General features: G+C 37.8%; 1 protein-coding gene across 1 annotated transcript in view; it reads right to left on the reverse strand.

The window, feature by feature from the left end:
• Positions 1–26,043, reverse strand: part of CATSPERB (cation channel sperm associated auxiliary subunit beta) — a 114,729-nt gene extending 88,686 nt beyond the window's left edge. Inside the window, exons 1-5 of the mRNA XM_043921749.1 lie at positions 25,965–26,043; positions 22,900–22,988; positions 20,307–20,447; positions 12,083–12,143; positions 264–359 (exon numbers count right to left, since the gene is read on the reverse strand). Coding sequence (XP_043777684.1) covers positions 264–359; positions 12,083–12,143; positions 20,307–20,447; positions 22,900–22,988; positions 25,965–26,043 — 466 coding nt within the window. The remainder of the gene's footprint in view (positions 1–263; positions 360–12,082; positions 12,144–20,306; positions 20,448–22,899; positions 22,989–25,964) is intronic.
• Positions 26,044–26,339: the final 296 nt, after the last annotated feature.

Below are 26,339 nucleotides of genomic sequence, written 5' to 3' on the forward strand. Positions count from 1 at the left end.
CCTGCAATGCGGGAGATGTGGGTTCAATGCCTGGGTTGGGAAGATCCCCTGGAGGTGGGCATGGCAAGCACACTTTGCAGAACTTTATTAAAAATTACCCATGTATATTGAAATCTTTGCCTCATCAGATTGTGAGCCCTTGGAGTCATGATTATCTCTTAACTATCTCTAGCACTTAGCACAGAGTATAGCATATTATAGTTTACAAGATTTGTTGAAAGAATAATACAACTTTTGCTTTACTTTTACCTACTGGCATTTACCTCGAACAGTATCCAGTAGTGTTCCTTCAGTGGTATAAATATTTAATCCATATTGTAAAGTGATTCTTACTAACCATTCTTCTACAGTTGCAATATCTGAAAACAAAAGGCAAGCAATTAGTTAGGTTTTTTTGTACGTCATGTTAGTGACATTTAAGACTATTCGAACCTGGATCTCCTGCATTACAGGCAGATTCTTTACCATCTGAGCCACCAGGGAAGACCCATATGAACATTACTAGCAACAATTACCTTTTATTTCCATATCATTTTGATTGCACTTATATATGTTTTACTATAAACATTTTGATGATACAATAAGGACAGAAGAATTATGAAGTGATCTTATCAACAGAGTAATGAACCCAGAGAAAAATATTTTAGATTATAATTTTTCTTGAGAGCCGTTGTAACTTGGTAAGAAGCAAATTGCAATACTTCAAGTGAAGCTGTGTAATGCTTTTTGAAAGTGGACCATGGTTAATTAAAATATTTAGCATATCAGAAGTTCCCTGGTTGTCCAGTGGATAGGACTCTTTCACTGCTGAGGGCACCAGTTGAGTTCAATCTCTGGTTGGGCAAAAAAAAAAAAAAGCTAATAAAATTGAAAGGAGAAATAAATCCACACAACTGTAGCTGGTTCCTTCAACACTCCTCTTTAAGTAACTGACAAAATCAGTGAGGATATAGAAAAGCTGAATAACACTATCAACCAACTGATCCAATCAATTTTAATAGAACACTCCAGCAAAGTACTTTTTTTCCCAAGTGCACAGGGAAGATTCACCAAATGATCATACAAAATATATTCTCAGAATATAATAGAGTCAACCAAGAAGAATCAGTAACAGAAAGATATTTGGAACATTCCCAGATATATGGACATCGTACAACAGATTTCTAAATAACACATGTCAAAGGGAAAGTGACATGGGGAATTAGAAAATATTTTGAACTGAAAGAAAATGAAAACACAACATACAAAAATTTATGAGATGCAGATAAAGCAGTACTGAAGAGAAATATATAGTAGTAAAATATTTATATTAAAAAAGAAAGATCTCAAATCGGTTATCTGAAGCAGTAGTAACAGCCTTATAAAGTGTCAAAGAGTAAATATTTAGGTCTTTGTGGGCCATATGGTCTCTGTCTCAACACTTCAACTCTGCCATGGTAACACACAAGCAGCTATAGAAAACATAAATAAATGAGCATGGCTGTGTTCCAATAAAGCTAATTTACAAAGCAGGCAGCAGACCAGATTTGGCCTGGAAACTGTAGTTTGTCAACCCCTGATGTAAAGATTCCCAACTTAAGAAACTATGGAAAAAAACAGCAAATAGAACCTAAAGGAAGTAGAAGGATGATATAAAGAGTAAAATCAATGAAATGAAGAATAGAAAAACAATAGCCATAATCAATGAAATCTAAAGATGCTTCTTTGAAAGGATCAATAAAATTAATGAATTTATACCAGACTAATCAAGAAGGAAAAAAAGATGCAAATTACTCATATTAGAGATGAAATATGGCACATCACTACAGACTCTTCATGGTTAATGAAAGAACATCACAAAAACTTTTATGTTATAAATTCAACAACTTAGATGAAATAAACAAGTTTCTTAAAAGATACAAACTGCTGAAACTCACTTCAGAATAAATAGAAACTTTGAGTAGTTCCATATCTATTAAAGAAACTGAATTTGTAGTTAAAATCTTCACACAAAGAAAACTCCACACCCAGAAATCTCCACTGGTGCTGAATCCCAAACATTTAATGGGCTTCCATGGTAGCTCAGATGGTAAAGAATCTGCCAGCAATGGGAGAGACCTGGGTTCAAACTCTGGGCTGGGAAGATCCCCCGGAGAAGGGAACAGCAGTATTCCTGCCTGGAGAATTCCACAGACAGAGGAGCCTGGCAGGCTACAGTCCATGGGGTCACAAAGAGTCAGACACAACTGAGTGACTTTCACTTTCATATAAAAATTCTTACATAATATAGAGGGGAAGTCTGCTCAACTCATATTTATTTATATATTTCCCTTTTTAGAAAGCCTGCAAATTTACTTTCTGACCAGATACTTACCAGTCAGGATTTCAAAAATCACAACAAGCAAATCAAACACCTGTAAGATTCTGGGCAGCGCCCTCCTGTGTTTCATTTTGGCAATTAAACCAGAACTCCCTTTCAAAGAAGCTTCTGTGCAAAACACTATACTGTATTTTCTAGAATGAGGCTCATTGTTTTTCCACTTGAACTCACCCAGTTGAAAAGCAGACCCCAAAACCAAGAACTCAGTCCCAATATCACCACATAAATCATTTTCATTCTAGGAATTGTACAATTGATGACCCCCAAAACTCCTTTATTTAACAGAATGTTTCAAGGCAAGGTAAAATTTCTCCTAACACCCTTGTCAGCATCTGCCAAATGTCTTCTGTAGGAATCAGTAATATTTTACCTTTAAAGTCCTGGAGACGACCCCACCTGGCAAGCAGAGCCAAATCCTACCAGGGAGTAATATGGACAAAGAGTTCCTTGCTGGTCCCAGAACTGCTGTCAAGCCCAGAAACAATAAAATTACTCCTTACTCATAAACACTGTCCAACAAAGAGGCTACCATAAAACTTAGAAGCCCATCTTTCTGCACACATTTCTGGATAAAAATGTTTCTTTTTTTTTTTTTTTAACTCTGTACTTCAGACCAAAAGATGATTATTGAAAAGAAAATCAAGAAATGGAAACAAGTTTCTAGTAAAAGCTTCCTAGAAGACAGATTCCAATATGATAAAAAATGATCTAGATAAGTTCTTTTGTCTAGAGGAATGCAATGTTATCAGTCTCTTACACAAGCCCTCCTGAAACTCCTTAGTAGACAACATTTCAATTCCGAAATCCAAGTGAAAATACCTTTGAAATGAAAGAAGTATGTGGCTGGGAAACCATGTGCACCTTGGCGAATATTTTCCTACTCACCAAGAGCTTGGGTTTTCTGGTAAGGTCACCAGCTTTCTGGTCGAAAACATTCTTGAAGTCATCGGGAACAGAGGATTGGAGATTTGGTGTCTGAGCCCATGTGTTCTGGCTTCCATTTCTGGGGTTTAAGAGCCAACAGGATCTTGTGGGACTCATGCAAGTTTCCCCAAGGCGATGAAGAGTCTAAAGTTCTAAAGCTCAGTAAGAACTCAAGGCTGGTATCACCTGCGCTGGGTTTCCTTGACTTCTCCCAAAGTTCTGTGCACCCTTGGTTTTCAACTTAAGGCTGAGCACTGCCCCCAGTGTTCATCAGCCCCAGCATCCTAAACAGCTGAGCAACTCATGTGAAAAAGCATTACCAGATACCAAAACAAAATAAAAATATTACAAGAAAATGAAACTCCAGATTGATAACTCCAAGAACCCACTAGCCAAATGAGTCCAGCAATACACAAAAAGGATAATGTATCATAACTAAGAGTTGTTTATCTTAGTATTTCAAGGCTGGTTCAGAATTCAACATAAATCAATGGAATCCTTCATATCAAAAGATGAAAGAAAAAAATCCTTATAATCACCTCAAAAGATGCAGAAAGAACATTTAACAAAATTCAACACCAATTCATGAACTCAGCAAATTAGGAATAGAAGGGAACTTCCTTAGCCTAATAAAGGGCATCTACAAAATACCTACAGATAACAACATCTTAACCTAATGAGGAAAGGTTGAATATTCTCTCCCAAAGTTGGAAACAAGGCACGGATATCCTCTCTCACCATTCCTACTTAACATTGTACTGGAGTTCCCATCAGTACAATAAGGCAAAAATAAAGAAGTAAGTACATAAGAAAATAAATATGTAAATAAATAAAATGAATACATATTAGAATGGAAGAAATGAAGTTATCTCTATTTCTAGATGGATGATTATCCATGTAGAAAATCCCAAAGAGTATAAAAGGCTATGCATGTGTGCTAAGTCACTTCAGTTGTGTCTGATTTTTGCAACACTATGGACCATCAGGATCCTCTGTCCATGGGATTCTCCAGGCAAGAATACTGGAGTGGGTTCCAGTGCCCTCCTCCAGGGGATCTTCCCAATTCAGGGATTGAACCAGTGTCTCTTGTCTCCTGCATTGGCAGGTGGGCTCTTTACCACTAGCACCACCTGGGAAGCCCCATACAAAAGGCTACTTGAATTAATAAGTAAATTTAGCAAAGTTTGCAAACTATAAGGTCACATTACAAAAATCATTTGTATATTTATATATTATCAATCAGTTCAGTTGCTCAGTTGCGTCCAACTCTTTGAGACCCCATGGACTGCAGCATGACAGTCTTCCCTGTCCATCACCAACTCCCAGAGTTTACTCAAACTCATGTCCACTGAGTTGGTAATGCCACCCAACTATCTCATCCTCTGTCATCCCCTTCTCCTCTAGTCTTCAATCTTTCCCAGTATCAGGGTCTTTTCAATGAGTCAGTTCTTCAAATCAGGTGGCCACAGTATTGGAGTGTCAGCTTCAGCATCAGTTCTTCCAGTGAATATTCACAACTGATTTCCTTTAGGATGGACTGGTTGGATCTCCTTGCAGTCCAAGGGACTCTCAAGGTCTTCTCCAGCATCACAGTTCAAAAGCATCAGTTCTTTGGCACTCAGTTTTCTTTATAGTACAACTCTCACATCCATACATGACTACTGGAAAAACCATAGCCTTGATTAGACGGACCTTTGTTGACAAAGTAATGTCTCTGCTTTTTAATATGCTGTCTAGGTTGGTTATAATTTTTCTTCCAAGGAACAAGTGACTTTTAATTTCATGGCTGCAATAACCATCTGCAGTGATTTTGGAGCCCCCCAGAATAAAGTCAGCCACTGTTTCCATTGTTTCCCCATCTATTTGCCATGAAGTGATGGGACCGGATGCCATGATCTTAGTTTTCTGAACGTTGAGTTTTAAGCCAACTTTTTCACTCTCCTCTTTCACTTTCATCAAGGGGCTCTTTAGTTTTTCACTTTCTACCATAAGGGTGGTGTCATCTGCATATCTGAGGATATTGATATTTCTCCCAGCAATCTTGATTCCAGCTTGTGCTTCAGCCAGCCCAGTGTTTCTCATGATGTATTCTGCATATAAGTTAAATAAGCAGGGTGACAATATACAGCCTTGACATACTCCTTTCCCGATTTGGAACCAGTGTGTTGTTCCATGTCCAGTTCTAACTGTTGCTTCCTGACCTGCATACAGATTTCTCAAGAGGCAGGTCAGGTGGTCTGGTATTCCCATCTCTTTAAGAATTTGCCACAGTTTGTTGTGATCCACATAATCAAAGGCTTTGGCATATTCAATAAAGCAGAAATAGATGTTTATCTGGAAATCTCTTGCTTTTTCGACTATCCAACGAATAACAATTGGATATTAAGATATTAAAAATAACCATTTGAAGTAATACCAAACCCATGAAATACTTAGATACTTAGATATAAATTTTTAAAAAGTATACACACTATTTCTATACTGAAAACCACAAAACCCTGATGAAATAAATCAGTGGAGATATAAATAAATGGAGAGATATACTGAGTCCATGGATTGGAAGGTTGAATATTGTTAAGATGTCAATTCTCCCTAACAAATCTATAAATTCAATGCAATTCTGATTAAAAAAAATTTTTTTTGCAGAATTGTTTGCAGAACTAAACAAGTTGATGGTAAAATTTACAATGGAGAGATAAAAGAACTAAAGGAACAAAAGAAAAAGATTGGAAAACATTGAAGGTATAATATTACTCACTGTAAGCTTATTATTAGTTCCCTGGTAGCTCAGACAGTAAAGCGTCTGCCTACAATGTGGGTAGACCCGGGTTCAATCCCTGGGTCAGGAAGATCTTCTGGAGAAGGAAATGGCAACCCACTCCAGTAATCTGGACTGGAAAATCCCATGGACAGAGGATCATGGTAGGCTACAGTCCATGGGATCACAAAGAGTCGGACATGACTGAGCGACTTCACTTTCACTTTCATAAGCTTATTATTTATAAAGCTAAAGAAATTAAGTGTGGTATTGGTAAAGGATAGAAATAGCAACTCAGTGGAGACAAAATAGTTTTTATGACAAGGGTATAGGAGTTAATGGATATCCATATTTCCCCCATATTTACCTCAGTCCATATAATGTGCAAAAATTAACTTAAATTCAGTCTTAGGCCTAAATACAAAACCTAGAACCATAAACTTCTAGAGGTAAATGTAGGAGAGCTTTTATGTGGGACAGGCAAAGATTTCTTAGCTATGATGCTAAAAGTAAAATCCATAGGAAAAAAAACTGATAAATTAGACTTCATCAAAATTAAATCTCTGATCTACAAAGGCCATTCTTAAGAGATTAAAAATACAAACCTGAAAGAAAATATTTGTAAACTGTATATCTGATAAAAGAGTTATATCAGAACATATAAAGAACTTGAAAAAATTTGGTTAACTCACCAAATGGCAAATAAGCCCCCCAAAATATGTTCAATTCATTAGTTATTTGGCACATGCAAATTAAATACATAATTGAATATCACTATACACCTATTAGAATAGCTAAAGCAAAATACATATGTATTGATATGTATTTAAAAATATATATAAATATGTATACATACTATATAAATATACACATATGTATGGGTTTCCCTGGTGACTCAGTGGTAAAGAATCTGCCGGCAATGCAGGAGATGCAGGAGACTCGAGTTAGATCCCTGGGTGGGGAAGATCCGCTGGAGGAGAGCATGGCAACCCACTCAGTATTCTTGCCAGGAAAATCCCATGGACAGAGGATCCTGGTAGCTACAGTCTATGGTGTTGCAAAGAGTCAGACACAACTGAAGTGACTGAGCGTGCATGCACACATATGAATGCTGCTACTGCTAAGTCACTTTAGTCATGTCCGACTCTGTGCGACCCCATAGACGGCAGCCCATCGGGCTCCCCTGTCCCTGGGATTCTCCAGGCAAGAACACTGGAGTGGGTTGCCATTTCCTTCTCCAATGCATGAAAGTGAAAAGTGAAAGTGAAGTCGCTCAGTTGTGTCTGACTCTTAGCGACCCGGTGGACCACAGCCTACCAGGCTCATCCATCCATAGGATTTTCCAGGCAAGAGTACTGGAGTGGGGTGCCATTGCCTTCTCCGACACATATTTATACATGTGTTCAAATACACTTATATATACTAAGTGCTGGCATGGATCTGATAACCGGATGGTGAAAGTAAAAAATCATATAACTACTTTTCAAAATAGCTTGATAATTTCTTATAAAGTTAAACTTATCATATAACACAGTAATCCTACTATCTGGTAATAGCCAAATGCAACAAAAATTTGTATTCACACAAGAATCTATATGAGAATGCCTATAGTAGCTTTATTCATAATTGCCAAAAACTGAAAAAATTCCAAATGCCCTGCAAAAAAATAAACTAAGGTACATCTATACAGTGGAATAATAGCCAGTAAGAAAATGAAAGAAACTATAACAGATAAATCTCAAATGAATTATGCTAAGTGAAAGTAGCCAGGCTCAAAAGGCTACATATTTGATGATTCCATGTATGCTCTGGAATAAACAAAATGATAGGAACAGAGAACAGATCTGTGGTTCCCAGGGCCCAGGAGACAAGAGTTGACTACTGGCGGGATAATCTTATTGGATGATGGAACAGTTCTAAATCTTGATTTGTGATTACCCAATTGTGAAAATTTATAGAGCTGGAAAATCCCATGGACGGAGGAGCCTGGTGAGCTGAAGTCCATGGGGTCGCTAAGAGTCAGGCATGACTGAGCGACTTCACTTTCACTTTTCACTTTCATGCACTGGAGAAGGAAATGGCAATCCACTCCAGTGTTCTTGCCTGGAGAATCCCAGGGATGGGGGAGCCTGGTGGGCTTCCGTCAATGGGGTCGCACAGAGTCAGACACGACTGAAGTGACTTAGCAGCAACAACAGCATAGAGCTAGGCACTAAAAAGGGTATATTTTACTGAATGTAAAGTATACCTTATTTCAAGGTGAAAAAAAGGAACAAACTGCGAAGTATAAATGGAGAGACTCTTTTTACTTTTTACTGTCTTCCCCATTTTCCAGTTATCACCAAATCGCCATATAGATCCATAGGCCTGTTAAATCATTCAAAAATGGAGCTAATAATAGAACCTAACACATGCCTGCCTTCTAAGTCACTTCAGTCATGTCCAACTCTTTGCAACCCAAGGGACTGTAGCCTGCCAGGCTCCTCTCTATCCATGGGATTCTCCAGGCAAGAATACTGAAGTGGATTGCCATTTCCTCCTCCAGGGGATCTTCCTGACCCAGGGATCAATCCCATGTAGCAGGCAGGTTCTTTACCACTAGTGCCACCTGGGAAGCCTACATAACACCTAATGAGCAATAAATGAATTAAGATAGATACAGTGTTTAGAGTCACGCTGTACATATAAGAATTTAGTAAATGCTCCCTGCTGGTTCTACTACTACCAAGAAGATTATTTTGCTATCTTTGTTATTGATGCTACATAAGCTACCCTTTCCAAGATTTTACATATACACCTTGTGGCCCAGCTGGTAAAGAATCCACCTGCAATGCGAGAGACCTGGGTTTGATCCCTGGGTTGGGACGATCCCCTGGAGAAGGGAAAGGCTACCTACTCCAGTGTTCTGGCCTGGAGAATTCCATAGACTATACAGTCCATGGGATAACAGAGTCGGGCACGACTGAGCAACTTTCACTTTCACTGCTTAAATTCATGTCATGGCAGCAAATGACAAATGATTGAGGAAAAAGTGAATGGGCAAATATGGTCTCCTTCCCCCTGAATATTTTCTTTCCTGATTTCTAGCACATTACTAATATCATCCTCTTCTATTACATTATGAAGTGAAGTGAAGTAAAAGTCACTCAGTCGTGTCCCACTCTTTGAGACCCCATGGACCGTACAGGCCAGAATACTGGAGTGGGCAGCCTTTCCCTTCTCCAGGGGATCTTCCCAATCAAGGGATCAAACCCAGGTCTCTCGCATTGCAGGAGGATTCTTTACCAGCTGGGCCACAAGGGAAGCCCATTACATTATGAGCTCAAATATATCTCTATTTACTCAATCCAGAAGTTGTGTCAAGGTAGGCAGATATTATTTGGTCTCTTTCTCTAAAATACTTACAATTTCAGATCACCTTTGTTCCTCCCTAGGTGATCTTAGAAATTAATGATTTATGAAATTAAAGTTTGTAAATAGGAGAAGTGAAAATAACAAGTGATCTTCATTTCTTTAATTGTCAAACTAATGTCAATATTAGGCCAAGCAACCAAAACAATCCATCATTAGACTGTACTCCCTTGCTCCTCTTTTAATGGAGTAGAATTTTCAGGATGAATTATTTGAAACAAAAATCACAAAAATTTCCAATAGATTAATTTGAAAAAATTGAGATGAGCATCTTTTCATGTGTTTGTTAGCCATCTGTATGTCTTCTTTGGAGAAATGTCTGTTTAGTTCTTTGGCCCACTTTTTGATTGGGTCATTTATTTTTCTGGAATTGAGCTGCAGGAGTTGCTTGTATATTTTTGAGATTAATCCTTTGTCTGTTTCTTCATTTGCTATTATTTTCTCCCAATCTGACGGCTGTCTTTTCACCTTACTTATAGTTTCTTTTGTAGTGCAAAAGCTTTTAAGTTTCATTAGATCCCATTTGTTTAGTTTTGCTTTTATTTCCAATATTCTGGGAGGTGGGTCATAGAGGATCTTGCTGTGATTTCAACATCACTCATTATTAGAGAAATGCAAATCAAAACCACAATGAGGTACCATTACACACCAGTTAGGATGGCTGCTATCCAAAAGTCTACAAGCAATAAATGCTGGAGAGGCTGTGGAGAAAAGGGAACCCTCTTACACTGTTGGTGGGAATGCAAACTAGTACAGCCACTATGGAAAACAGTGTGGAGATTCCTTAAAAAACTGGAAATAGAACTGCCATATGACCCAGCAATACCACTTCTGGGCATACACACTGAGGAAACCAGATCTGAAAGAGACACGTGCACCCCAGTGTTCATCGCAGCACTGTTTATAATAGCCAGGACATGGAAGCAACCTAGATGCCCATCAGCAGATGAATGGATAAGGAAGCTGTGGTACATATACACCATGGAATTTTACTCAGCCGTTAAAAAGAATTCATTTGAACCAGTCCTAATGAGATGGATGAAACTGGAGCCCCTTATACAGAGTGAAGTAAGCCAGAAAGATAAAGAACATTACAGCATACTAACACATATATATGGAATTTAGAAAGATGGTAACGATAACCCTATATGCAAAACAGAAAAAGAGACACAGAAATACAGAACAGACTTTTGAACTCTGTGGGAGAAGGTGAGGGTGGGATGTTTCAAAAGAACAGCATGTATACTATCTATGGTGAAACAGATCACCAGCCCAGGTGGGATGCATGAGACAAGTGCTCCGGCCTGGTGCACTGGGAAGACCCAGAGGAATCGGGTGGAGAGGGAGGTGGGAGGGGGGATCGGGATGGGGAATAAGTGTAAATCTATGGCTGATTCATATCAGTGTATGACAAAACCCACTGAAATGTTGTGAAGTAATTAGCCTCCAACTAATAAAAAAATTAAAAAAAAAAAAAATTGAGATGAATGAAGGATAAAAATAGTGATATAATCTAAGTTAGCTGTTATAACATGGGGGCCTCTTTTTTAATCTTTTATTTTCGATGTTTCCTTATATGGAGTCTTTTCCATTCTTTCTGCCTACTATCACTTCTCCCCTGCCTTTTACTCTGTAGGACACATAATTTGGTTCATCCTTTAACTTCTTCCATAGAAGGGTTGACCTGTATGATTCCCCCAATTCCTCATCACCTGCTACATTTGACTGGCACACAAGAGGGTGCCCAATCAATTCTAGGGCGGTTGAAGACACTTTTCTGGGAATTTTGAATTGGGCTGGCCCCTAGGAAATATAAATAAAAAATTGACAGCAGTGAATCAGCTTTAGAACACTCGTCTGCAAAATGGAAAAATAAATAGAGAGGTATAGAAAATATAGATAAGAAAAACAGGGTGAAAATATTCCCTGGATTCTTGATGGCTCTCCATTTCTTACTTCTAATTCCTTGCTATAGTTTGCCTTCATTTTTGTCTTTGGGTTTCACGACAAAAAGATATTTAGTATTTTTCCTTTAGTGAGGTCAAGATGGTTTCTGTTTCTTGCACCTACCAAATTAGAATAATTTTTTATTCTAATACACTTTATCATTTTTAAACTATGGGTCTGTATCTCATGCCTGAAGATCTACTAGCCCAGTCCACTAGCTCAATATTCACACCTTCTGGAATTTTATTTTCCTCCTTTCCTTTAGGTATTTACAGTAGCATATAAACTAGGCTATCACATAGCACTTAATAATAGAGCCAACAGTGAAATAATATATTTTAAAGTTAATGATTCCATTTCATTAAAATTAATTGGTACCTGAATTTCTCAATACTATGAATTTTAAGTTCTAGAAAATGAGTCTACTTTAAATAAAGAATAATATAAGCTATGTATATCAGAACCATTCATCTATAATAAATTGCCAGATAAAACACAGGAAGCTCAGTTAAATTTGAGTTTCAGGTGAATCACTAAATAACTTTTAGTAAGATGTATGTCCCAAATATTCCAGGAGACATTAATATGAGATAGCATAATTTTTGACATGATAAATGGTTTTTATTTTATAAATATGGCAATCTATACCCATGAGTAAAATAATTAATTTAGATCACTCTTACCTGTATTTTTTGTAATGTTTTCTCTGGGAATATCAATCAACCAGTAAACCCGATCACTGTACTTGAATAAAGATGTGAGAAAACAATGTCTTACAATGTTGATAGCAACACTTATTTTGGCATAATCTACCCCATATTTAAAAACTAAAATTAAACAAAAACATCCAATGCAAATATCCTTTACCCAGAAATTTCACTCCTGGGAATTTAGCCTACTTATATTCACATATGTGTGAAATGTGTTCACGGATATTTTCATCATTACTTTTGATAGTATTAGAAGATTGAAAATAACTAAAAAGTAACTAAAGTATTCATTACATAAAGTTATATGTAAGAATACAGTCACAAAATGGAACATGATACAGCCAAACTCAGGTAGCATAAAGCTGAAGCATTACTGGCTTATGTGTCAGAGGACAGAGCCTGCTGCTGACAGAAAATTTAGGAATTTAAGAGAAAAATACCAGGAGCAAGGGAACTGCAAAATATTGATCTAAAAGTTAAATACAAATGTGAGAGTTTGACCATAAAGAAGGCTAAGCACAGAAGAATTGATGCTTTCAAACTGTGATGCTACAGAAGACTCTTGAGAGTCCGTTGGACAGCAAGGAGATCAAAACAGTCAATCCAAAAGAAAATCAACCCTGAATATTCATTGGAAGGACTGGTGCTGAAGCTGAAGGTCCAATATTTTGGCCACCTGATGGGAAGAACTGACTCATTGGAAAATATACAGATGCTGGGAAAGACTGAGGGCAAAAGGAGAAGGGAGTGACAGAGAATGAAATGGTTGGATGGCATCACTGACTCAATGGACATGAGTTTGAGCAAACTCTGGGAGATGGTGAAGGACAGGGAAGCCTGGCATGCTGCACATGGTGTGGCGAAGAGTAGGACATGACTAAGCAACTGAACAACAACAAGAGTTAAATATAAATTCTTTCCAAATTCTTGGGCAATACAAGTGCAGGGGAGATCCTCAGAAGGCCATGTTAAAAAAAAAAAAAAGTCAACAGTGGAAACTAAAAGAACTAAGTATACATATTAGCTGCTGAAACCATAGGTAAGACCATTTTCAATCTGTGCAAGGACAATTAATAGCATTTTAGACCACCACCAACAAAAACAACAGCAAATTCTTATAAGAACACAGCAGAATCCAGAGTTGCTACAGCTTACTATTGTCAATGTCAGTTTTCTACCAAAAATAACAGGATATGAAAAGAAACAGAAACATGTAACTAATACTCAGATAAAAAAGAAAAACCATAAACTTGCGGCAGATTGAGTTCAGATACAGACAAAGACTTCAAAGAAGCTATTACAAATATGTGAAGAGATTTAAGGAAAATTTGTTAATGAGGGAATGGATAGGAAATCCAGTACTGAAATGAAAAATAAAATCATAAAACCAAGTGGAAATAATGAGGCTGAAAACTGTAACAGATAAAGTATTAACTGTGTGTGTGTTAGTCGCTCAGTCGTGTCTGACACTTTGCAACCCCATGGACTGTAGACCACCAGGATCCTCTGTCCAGTGGATTTTCCAGGAAAGAGTATTGGAGTGGGTAGCCATTCCCTTCTCCAGGGGATCTTGCCAACCCAGGGATCAAACCTGGTCTCCTGCATTGCAGGCAGATTCTTTACCATCTGAGTCACCAGGGAAGTCCTGTCAATTTTCAGATACTATAAAAATTCACTTGTTGTTGAGGAGGAAACTGAGGTACACTGACCTCCCCCCACCCCAGGCCTCTATTTGGCAGTCCATGGTCTAGCCTACACCCTCCTACTCTCAGTGGAATGAGTTGCATGCAAGAAGACTTTTGCCATGGGGGAGGGTCTCAGGAGCCCTCCTGGTGGCCTGTGTTGGGGGGAGCCTGGGCAGGGTCAAGGGCTGTGGATGGGGGAGCAGGAGGAAAGGTGTGGTTGGAAATGGCAAAAGAAAGAATAAGTGAACTTAAATATATAACTGAGATTATTCAGTCTAAAATAGGAGTAAAATGATTAAAGGAAATAGATGGAGCTATACTGTGGGTTGATAAAACATTTTCCAAAATGTGCCAAATTGAGCTTTTGGTTCAAGATGGTGGAGTAGAAGGGCATGTCCTCATCTCCTCCTGTGAGAGCACCAAAATTGCAACTAGCTATTGAATAACCATCAACAGGAGGACACTGGAACCCACCAAAAAACATACCCCATGTCCAAAGAAAAAGAAGCTGCAGCAAGATGGTAGGAGGTGTGCAATCATGATAAAATCAAATCCCACACACGCCAGGTGGGTGATCCACAGACTGAAGAACAATAATATCAAAGAAATTCTCACACTATTGTGAAGGTTCTGAACCCCACTATTGTGTAGGCTGGGAAGCCTGACAATCTGACAAAGGGACTGGGAATCCCCAGGAATCTGGCCTTGAGGGCCAGTGGGGTTTGATTACAGGCCTTCCAGAGGACTGGGGGAAGCAGAGATTCAAGTCTTTGAGGGCACAAACAAAATTTTGGTGCAGCAAGACCCAGAGGAGAGGAGAAGTGACCCCGTAGGAGACTGAACCAAAACTACTTGCTAGTGTTGGAGGGCCTCCTGTAGGGGCCTGGGTCAGCAGGGCTCACCACAGGGATGGGGGCACTGAAAGGTCTCCCTTGGCATGAACCCTCTTGGAGTTCACCATTAACCCTACCAAAGAGCCTATAAACCCCAGGGCTGGGTCACCTCAGGCCAAACAACTATCAGGGAGGGAGTGCAACCCCACTTATTGGCAGATAATTGGATTAAAACTACTGAGCAAGGCCCTGCCCACCAGAGCAAGACCCAGTTTTTCCCAGTCCCTCCCATTAAGAAGCTTACACAAGCCTCTTAGCCTCATCCATTAGAGGGCCTACAGAAGAAGCCAAAGAAGCATAGTCTCACAGCGGCTGAAACAAAAACCATATCACAGAAAGTTAATCACTATGACAAAGCAGAAAGTTTTGTTGCAGATGAAGGGATAAGATAAAATCCCAGAAAAACAACTAAACGAAATAGAGATAGGCAACCTTCCAGAAAAAGAATTCAGAATAATGATAGTGAAAATGATCCAGGATCTTGGGAAAAGAATGGAGGCAAAGTTCGAGAAGATGCAAGAAATGTTTACCAAAGACCTAAAAGAACTAAAGGACAGACAAACAGAAGTGAATAATACATTAGAAAGAATCCATAGCAGAATAACTGAGGCAGAAGAATGGATAAATGACCTGAAGGACAAAATGGTGGAAATCACTGCCATGGAACAAAATATAGAAAAAAGAATGAAAACAGCCTAAGAGACCTCTGTTAACATTTGCATTATAGGGCTCCCACAAGGAGAAGAGAGAGAAAGGACCTGAGAAAATATCTGAAGAGATAATACCTGAAAACTTCCCTAACATGGGAAAGGAAATAGTCAACCAAGCCCAGGAAGCACAGAGAGTCCCAGCAAGGATAAACCCAAGGAGGAACAAACCGAAACACATAGTAATCAGACTGACAAAAATTAAATACAGAGATAAAATATTAAAAGCAACAAGGAAAAAATGACAAATAATATACAAGGGAACTCCCATCAGGTTATCAGCTGATTTCTCAGCATAAACTCTACAAGCCAGAAGATAAATTTAAAGTGATGAAAGGGAAGAACCTACAACCACAAATACTCTACCCAGCAAGACTCTCCTTCAGACTTGATCGAGAAATAAAAAGTTTTCCAGATAAGCAAAAGTTAAGAGAATTCAGCACCACCAAACCAGCTTTACAACAAATGCTAAAGAAGCTTCTCCAGGCAGGAAATACAAGAGAAGGAAAAGATCTAGAGAAAATAAACCCAAAACAAGTAAGAAAACAGTAATAGGATCATACATATTGATAATTACCTTAAATGTAAATGGATTATATGCACCAACCAAAAGACATAGACTGGCTGGGTGGATGAAAACATGCGCATGTAATGCACTTCCACTTACCACATCATTCTACTTGACAACCCCCAGATTGTACATAATTATTTTATATTGTTAAGTTAATCATGTTCCCATTATGGCTTGCAATTGGAATAATCTTTTATTTTTTGGCTGGTTGTTGATTGTGAAAACTGATAAACATCTTTTACTATTGTGAAAAAAAAAAAAAAAAAAAAGCCCATTTGGAGTCCCAGGCAGGAAAAGAGAGAAAGGGGCAGAACATTTCTTTGGAGAAGTAGTGGCTGAAAACTTTGGAAATTTGGTAAACTTACAATCCAAATAGCCTAGAGAATCTCAATTAGAGTAAATACAAAGAGAACATCTTAAAAGCACTAAAAGGAAAATGCCACATTACATACAAGGGACAATAACAAAATTAACAGTTGACTTCTCATTCAGGATAAATGATGTCAGGTGACATATTCAAAATGCAGAATGAAATATTCAAAATGCTTAAAGCAAATGAAATCACTCAGAAATGCTACATCTTATGAAATAATCTTTCAAAAATTAGAGTGACCACTAAAAACCTACTAGAATTTATAAGTGAGTTCAGTACGTTTTCAGGATATCAGATACTACAATTAATTGTATTTTTTATATACTTGCAAAGAACAATCTGGAAATGAGAATAAGAAAGCAATTCTCTTTACAACAGCATCAAAAAATGAAATATTAGAAATAAATTTAACAAAAGAAATGCAAAACTTATACTCTGAAAACAACAAAACATTGTTGAAAGAAATTCAAGAAAACCTAAATAAATGGAAAGAATCCACCTTGTTCATCTGGAAGTTCTTGGTTCATATAATGTTGAAGCCTAACTTGAAGGATTTTGAGCATTACCTTGCTAGGATGTGAAATGAATGCAACTGTGTGGTGGCTTGAACATTCTTTGGCATTGCTATTCTTTGGGACTGGAATGAAAACTGACCTTTTCCAGTCCTGTGGCCACTGCTGAGTTTTCCAAGTTTGCTGACATATTAAGTGCAACACTTTAACAGCATCACCTTTTAGGATTTGAAATAGCTCAGCTGGAATTCCATCACCTCCACTACTTTTGTTTGTAATATTGCTTTTTAAGGTTCACTTGACTTCACACTCCAAGATGTCTGGCTCTAAGTGAGTGACCACATCATCATGGTTATTTGGGTCATTAAAACCTTTTTTGTATAGTTCTTCTGCATATTCTTGCCATCTCTTCTTAATCTCTTCTGTTTCAGTTAGGTCCTTGTCATTTCTGTCCTTTATCATGCCCATCCTTGTATGAAATATCCCCTTGATGTCTCCAATTTTCATTTTATTTCTTAAAATTTTCATTTATTTATGTTTTAACTTTTGGTTGAGCTCTGTCTTTGTTGCTGCACACAGGTTTTCTCTAGTTGTGACAAGCAGGGCCAACTCTCTAGATGTGGTGCCTCGGGTTCTCATTGTGGTGGCTTCTCTTCTTATGGATCATGGGCTCTAGGGCCCATGGGCTTCAGCAGGGGTGACTTTAGGGGTCTAGCTGCTGTTGTTGCTGCTAAGTTGCTTCAGTCATGTCTGATGCGTGGCGACCCCATGACCTGCAGCCCACCAGGCTCCCCCGTCCCTGGGGTTCTCCAGGCAAGAACACTGGAGTGGGTTGCCATTGCCTTCTCCGAGGGGTCTAGAGCACAGGCTAAATAGATGTGGGCTTAGTTGGCCTGCAGCATGTGGGATCTTTCTGAACCGAGGATTAAACCAGGGTCCCCTGCATTGGCAGGCAGATTGTTAACCACTAGACCACCAAAGAAGTCCTTCCGATTTTCTTGAAGCAGTCTCTAGTCTTTCCCATTCTACTGTTTTCCTCTATTTCTTTGCACTGTTCATTTAAGAAGGCCTTCTTATCTCTCCTCGCTATTCTCTGGAATGCTGCATTCAGTTGTGTATGGTGGTGGTAGTGGTTTAGTTGCTAAGTCATGCCCGACGCTTGCAACCCCAAGGACTGCGACCTGCCAGGCTCCTCTGTCCACGGTGTTTCCTAAGCAAGAATACTGGAGTGGGTTGCCATTTCTTTCTCCAGGGGATATCCCTGACCCAGGGATGGAACCTGGGACTCCCACATTGCAGGCCGTCTCTTTACCAACTGAACCGCCAGGGATGCCCCAGTTGGGTGTATCTTTCCCTTTCGCCATTGTCTTTCACTTCTCTTCTTTTCTCGTGTATTTGTAAAGCCTCCTCAGACAACCAGTTTGCCTTCTTAGATTTCTTTTTTGGGGATGATTCTGGTCACTGCCTCCTTTACAGTGTTACAAACCTCCATCCATAGTTCTTCAGGCACTCTATCAGATCTAATCCCTTGAATCCATTCATCACCTCCACTATATAATCATAAGGGCTTTGATTTAGGTCATACCTGAATAGCTTAGTGGTTTTCCCTACTTTCTTCAATTTACGTCTGAATTTGGCAATAAGGAGCTTATGATCTAAGTCACAGTTAGCTCCAGGTCTTGTTTTTGCTGACTGTCTAGAGCTTCTCTCTCTTTGGGTGCAAAGAACATAATCAATCTGATTTCAGTATTGACCATCTGGTGATGTCCATGTGTAGAGTCATGACTTGGGTTATTGGAAAAGGGTGTTTGCTATGGCCAGTGTATATTCTTGACTAAACTCTGTTAGCCTTTGCCCTGCTACATTTTGTACTCCAGGCCCAATCTTGCCTGCTGCTCCAGGTATCTCTTGACTTCCTACTTTTGCATTTAAATCCCCTATGATGAAAAGGACTTTTTTTTTTTTTTTTTTTTTGGTGTTAGTTTTAGATGTTGTTTTGGGTCTTTGTATGACCAGTTAACTTCAGCCTCTTTGACATCAGTGGTTGGGCCTGGACTTGAATTGCTGTGATGTTGAGTGGTTTGCCTTGGAAATGAAGTGAGATCATTCTGTCATTTTTGAGATTGCACCCAACTACTGCATTTCAGACTCTTTTGTTGACTATGATGGTTACTCCATTTTTTCTAAGGGACTTTTGCCCACAGTAGTAAATATAACGATCATCTGAATTAAATTTTAGTTCACTGATTCCTAAGATGTTCACTCTTGCCATCTCATCTTGCCTGTGAACACAATATTCACTGCTTGACCACATCCAATTTACCTTGATTAATGGACCTAACTTTCAAGTTCCAATGCAATATTGTTCTTTACAGCATCAGACTTTACTTTCCCCACCAGACAAACCCACAACTGAGTGTCATTTCCGCTTTGGCCCAGTCACTTCATTCTTTCTGGAGCAATTCATAATTGCCCTCTGCTCTTCCCCGGTAGCATATTGGACACCTTCCAACCTAGGGGGCTTATTTTCTGGTGTCATACCTTTTTGCCTTTTCATACTGCTCATGGAGTTCTTGTGGCAAGAATATGGAGTGGTTTGGCATTTTCTGTTCCAGTAGACCACATTTTGTCAGAACTCTTCACTATAACCTGTCTTGGGTGGCCCTGCAGATCATGACTCATAGCTTCATCAAGTTATGCAAGCCTTTTTGCCATGACAAGACAGTGATCCATGAAGGAGACCATAATATAATTTGTCATTAAAAAGGATTATGTACTGATATATGCTCTCACATAATGAACCTGGAAAATATTATGGTAACTGAAGAAACAATTCACAAAATACTGCATATTATACAGTTTCATTTATATGAAATGTTCAAATAAGCAAATCCAGAGAGACAGAAAGTACATTAATGGTTGCTTAATACTGGGGAGTAGAAGGTGTAATGGGGAGTGACTGTCAATTGGTATGGGCTGTCTTTTGGAAGAGGTGAAAGTGTTCTAATATTAGATAGTAGTGATGGTTGCACTCTGTGAATATACTAAAAACCACTTAATTGTACCCTTTAGGCAAATTGTATGGCATGTAAATTATATCTTAATAAAGTTGCTACACTTCCTCCCCCCCAAAATGAAATAAAGACATTTTCAAAGGCAAAAAACATCCAGGGAATTAATTGCCTATAGACCTACTCTGTAGGAAATGCTAAAAGTTCTTCATTGTTGAAGGAATATGACACCAGATGGCAACTTATACTTACAGAAAAGAATGAAGAGCAGTGGAAATAATGAATATGTGAATAAAAAATATGAATCTTTTTCTTTTCTTCTCTTAATTTCTTAAAAGAATATATATAAACCATATTGCCAGATCAGCTGTTTTTAAAAACACATGCTAAAAGGAACAGTATTCTTGTTAATAATATATCACAGAATAAAGTAAAATGTAATTACCAAAGTTAAATTAAAGTGGAAGATCCCTGTGTATGTACTATTTATGATTTCCAGGCTGGGAGCAAGTCCTGCTGATGTGAATACACTGAGAAACTCCTTTGTAGTAAACTCAACTTCAGATTGGAAAAAACACTCGATTTTCTTTGGGAAAGAGAAAAACAAAAACAAGTAATGACAATTTGATGAAGGGAAGTATTTTTTACATTAATTTAAAAATGAGGAGAAATCTATGAAAAGTAGATGCTGCTAAAGATTGCTATTTCTAGTAATTCTAGTCTTTAACTTCAAAAAAAATCTATTTTGAAAAGTACACTTTTCAAAAGTCAGTAAGCTATTATACTAGTGTCATGACAGACTTCAATACATCCTATAATAATATTTTCTGTCATAGAAATGGTCATAGAGTTATTATATTTAATAAACATAGAATCAAAGCTTAATGCTATCACATGTAGAAATTTGTATTTTATTAACATCATTTTGTGTCTAAATAAAAAAGAAGCAAAATCATGTCACTGCATTTTTATTGGATATTTCCCAGTTGTGAGAAGGTAAATGAAAAGGTAGTGACCATAAGTGGTGGATTTTCTTGAAAATCAATACAGATAAGATGAGCTTCATCTCATTTAGTTCTCCTAGTAGAGATCACTTTGGGCAAGTTACCTATCTGAATTTCAGTTTCCCTATCTATAAAATGATGAAACGTTCATTCCAGGGATATTTACGGAGCCCTTACCACGAAGCAGGCAGTGTTATAGGTGCTGGGGAAACAGAAGTGAACAAAACAGGCAAAAAATGGAATTTGTATACTAAGGGGGTTAACCGGGAGATAAACCCAAATACAAAGGTGTTATCCCTTCTCCACAATTTATTGCTGTTTGTTAAGATGGTACATGAGCTCCACATTCTAAGCACCCCTTTGAGTTACTCATTACTGAGTTCTCCTATGGGTATGTGCATTGCATGCATACCTAAACTTTTCTCTATTTTTGGCTGTGCCCTGCAGCTTGCAGGATCTTAGTTTCCCAACCAGGGTTTGCACCCAGGCCATGGCAGTAAAAGTGCTGAGTCCTAACCACTGGGCTGCCAGGGAACTCCCAAAGTTCATATTTATCTCCTGCTTAATCTGTCTTCTGTCATCTTATTTTACAGGCCCCAGCCACAGAACCTAAGAGGGGAGGTTCAGTACTTCCCTACAGTACTTAAAGAAGATTAAATGTTATAATGAACATGAAAATGCTTAGAAAAATGCCTGAAACACATAAATACTTTGTAAATGTTAACTATTATTTCTACTAATTCCTCTTCTAGAATTGTGCTGTGATGTGCTTAATCTCTCAGTCATATCCCACTCTTCTTGACCTCATGGACTGTAGCCCACCAGGCTCCTCTGTCCATGGAATTCTCCAGGCAAGAATACTGGAGTGGGTTGCCATGCCCTCCTCCAGAGGATTTTCACAACCCAGGGATTTGACTCAGGTCTCCCACATTGAGGCGGATTCTTTACTGGCTGAGCCATGAGGGAAGCCCCTTCTAGAACTAGCACATTACAACTATCCAAAAACTAGGTTATAATTCACCTTCACAAAGGACAAAACTGAAGATTAGAGAGGTTAGGTAACCTGCCCTAGGCCACACAGCCCATGTATGGTAGAACCAAAATTTGACCCCAGTTCTGTAAGTCTCACTTTCTCTAGAGCCCATTTCTTTTCTAAAATATGTACTCAGAGACTCAGTCATGTCTGACTCTTTGCAACCCCATGAACTGTAGCCCACCAGGCTCTTCTGTCCATGGGCTTTCCCAGGCAAGAATACTGGAGTGAGTTGCCATTTCCTTCTTCACTTCCCATAATATTTAATCACAAACAGGAAAGACATGTGTGACTCAAAGGGCATGAACTTCATAAGAGCTGTAAATAAAAAATTAAATATATGTTTGGCATATCAAGAAGGAATGAGGAACTAAGTCAAAGCAGACTTTAGGAGAAATGTATTTGTCCTTATGGAGCATTTTTCTTTATTTTGTTGTATTTATCATGGATTTTTATACAATCTGTGCAACTTTCATTAACTTATGTTTTTGTTAGCATTTGCTTCATGACTATCTTAACAACATTTTATTTTGCTGTGTTTTTTAAACTTTGCCATTATCTGAATCAAAGGAATCAAATAACCCGTACCCAAAATGACAACTGCAATGTGGTACTTGTTATGAAAGGAAAAGATTCTTTCCCAAGTTCATGTGAGGTAATGTTCTTTCTCTAACAGGCTACATCTGTCAAACTTCAAATGAACAAATCAGATTCATAAAAAATGAAGATCATTACAGCCAATCTTTTTAAAAAAAGACGAAGGAGGCATCTTAAAAAAAAAAAAAGCAAACTACCCAGGGTGTTCAATGGCTAAATGAAATATTTCACTTGATCCAAGGGAAATGAAATAGAAAGGATAATTATTTACATCTAATTTCACCCCCTGAAGTCTGAAAATAGTAGAAGATACTTGAAAAGAGTACAATGCTACTGGTTTCACATTTTGACTTAAAAGGAGTACAAGGGATTGTAAAACACATGCTATTAATAATGGACCTTACCAAGTCATCAGAGGAAAGATACAATTTGATAATTTCATCCTTTGGGGGAATCCCTTTACTATCACAAGCAAAGTGTGACTCTGTATCACCTAAATAATACAAACACATATATGTATATTTTAGGTCACTAATGAAGAATTTCCATTAAAAAACATATTTTTAAAAGAACAAAAATTATAATTGTATATTTTAAATTCACATCAATCTAGATAAAATTAAGTTCTCCCATTTTTTCATTTTAAAGATACAATTGCTGTTGTTTTTCAGGTGCTAAATCATGTTCAATTCATCGTGACCCCTTTGACTGCAGCATGCCACGCTTCCCTGTCCTTCACTATCTACCTGAGTTTGCTCAAACTCATGTCTACTCAGTCAGTGGTGCCATCCAAGCATCTCATCCTCTGTCACCCACTTCTCCTCCTTCCCTCAATCTTTCCCGCATCAGGGTCTTTTCCAATGAGTCGGCTCTGTGCATCAGGTGGTCAAAGTATTGGAGCTTCAGCTTCAGCATCAGTCCTTCCAATGAATATTCAGGGTTGATTTCCTTTAGGATTGACTAGTTTGATCTCCTTGCAGTCCAAGGGACTCCCCCAAGGGTTTTCTCCAGCCCTAAAATGTTAAAGCTAATTTCAAAAGCTAATTTCGAAAACTAATTTCAAAAGCATCAATTTTTAGGCGCTCAGCCTCCTATTTATGGACCAACTTTCATATCCATGTGTGATACTGGAAAAATCAGAACCTTGCCGGCAAAGAGATGTTTCTGCTTTTTAATAGGCTGTCTAGCTTTGTCATGGCTTTCCTTCCAAGGAGCAAGCATCTTTTAATTTCATGGCTGCAGTGACCATCAGCAGTGATTTTGGAGCCCAGGAAAATAAAGTCTGTCACTGTTTCCACATTTTCCCCTTCTATTTGCCATGAAGTGATGGGCCCAGATGCCATGATCTTAGTTTTTTTAATGTTGAGTTTTAAGCCACTTGTCTATGCTGTGTTTGGAACTGAGACTAGTTTTATACTGAGATATTTTTTCCTCAATTGCAATAGTCCCTGAATAAACTGTGGTATCACAGCTTTAAATACTGTTCAGCTCTGGTTTTCTTTGGCAGAATGAAGTTAAAGCCAGATGCAGCAAAGTACTGAAGCCCATCAGAGGTAAGGCTAGATTAAGAGTGACTACAAACATCTTTTATAATAAGCATGGGTTTTGGTGGTATACAATGGCAAAATACTTTTTATTTAAAAAAAATTTTTTTTCCATTTATTTTTATTAGTTGGAGGCTAATTACTTTACAATATTGTAGCAGTTTTTGCCATACATTGACATAAATCAGCCATGGATTTACATATATTCCCCATCCCGATCCCCCCTCCCACCTCCCTCCCCATCCCATCCCTCTGGGTCTTCCCAGTGCACCAGCCCCGAGCACTTGTCTCATGCATCCAACCTGGGCTGGTGATCTGTTTCACCCTTGATAATATACATGTTTTGATGCTGTTCTCTCAAAGGCAAAATACTTTTTAAAAGACTGTTTAATTTAAAGATGTTAGGAATTTTTAAAATAATTTTTGAAAAAGTGTTTTAAATTTTCTGATCTCTTTGAAATGAAAAGTGGCTGTCAGGAATATGTTGATAGTTTCAAAAAAGTAAATCAGGACTCAATATGTCCTTTCAAACTAAAGGTTCATTTATTTGAACAAGGAACATGAAATCAAATACCTTTAAAAGTACATGCTGTGGAGAGGGCATTTTGAATATAGGTAGTAGGAAATATTTACCTTATTATGTGATTTTTGTTGCAGGAAATCTCATAAATATATCACCTATAATTAATGTCACATATAATACTCTAGAAAATTTGAAAATGGAATTTTTACTTAATTTAAATATTTCAAATGAAATTTCAATAAAGTTTGAAACTATTTAAATGCAAAAAATCTGATGCACAGAAAGATGTAAGCTTGCTAAAATTTTTTCAATAAAAACCTTTACAAAGTTGAAAGATGGCCAGTCCAGGTTTGATGCATGATACAGGATGCTCGGGGCTGGTGCACTGGGATGACCCAGAGGGATGGGATAGGGAGGGAGTTGGGAGAGGGGTTCAGGATGGGAAACACACGTACACCCATGGTGGATTCAAGTCACTGTATGGCAAAACCAATACAATGTTATAAAGTAAAATAAATAAATAATTTAAATTAAAAAAAAGAAAGATGGGATTGAAAAATCACTTATCCTTGTGCTGTCTTTGTGGGATACTCTTTCACATGCCTGCATAGACATTTGGGGGACCCATATATATTGCTATTTTTCCTGCAATATTTTCTCTGACTCCATCCTGTGCTAAGTTGGAAGTATATACTCTCTCTTCTCTGAAGTCTCATAAGTTTGCCAGTGACTTTGCAATCTTAGTTTATATCCATATTATGTAATATATTCTCTAGTAGATATAGGAAATAGAACTGATTCACTCCACAACTCATCCAATTCTGCAACACATCCATGTGTAGAAGAGAGCCTGGAGTCTCTCCATCCACTCAGTCAACAATTTTTTTGAACATTTACTATGTTCTGGTAGATCTAGTTTTGGATACTACAGAAGCTATACAATCTGCACAAATAGAGGTGGATTTGTCTTATTCCTTTTATAAAGTTTTACACCATGAAAATCCTATTTTTCAATTTGATCCATGTATTAATTTCAGAAAATTCTCAGATTATTAGACTATAATTCAGTTTACAATTCATCTTACATGTAACCATTCATAGAGGAAAAATCAAAAAGATCTATCCAAACAATTCAAGCTTTGTAAATATGAAATGCTCCTTAAAATTTAAATATTGTATGACTTACAAGTAATGAAATATTATAGCTAAAGAAAAGTGCACAATGTGCACAATGATATTATTCAAAACCTCTACTGCAATAGATAGTACCCAGGAAAAACTGGAAATAAGGTAAAGAAGAAGTGCTAAAAGAAAAAAGTGTTAGTGTTAGTGAGGAAAGGATATAAAGGGGAACTCCTGAGGATATTTTCTCTATTTTACAGAGTAAGAGTCTGAAACCTACCTTTATTATATGTTATTCCTGATGAAAAGTCAAACACGTTCAAAAGTAAAATCAAAACATATAAATGTGGCAATTCCATCTGTTAGAAGAAACAAGAATTGTTTCCATTCATTTACTCTGAACATACTTTTTAGTTCCTTTTGCTATAAACAACAGCATAGTAAAGAAAACATCTCTCTTTTGAATTAAAAATATTTCTCACTATGTGATAAAAGCAGGAAACAATGGACTAAAGTCTACACTTACTCCTTAGTTGGGAAGAAAGACATTTATAAATATAATTATTGAAAACCAAAGAGCTGTGGCTCGGGTTTTTCTGCAATCCATGTAACTGTTAGAGAGGCATGATTAATTCTACAGCTGTATGAAACACAG

The sequence above is a fragment of the Cervus elaphus genome, chromosome 13, assembly GCF_910594005.1.
Source record: "Cervus elaphus chromosome 13, mCerEla1.1, whole genome shotgun sequence".
NCBI lineage: Eukaryota > Metazoa > Chordata > Mammalia > Artiodactyla > Cervidae > Cervus > Cervus elaphus.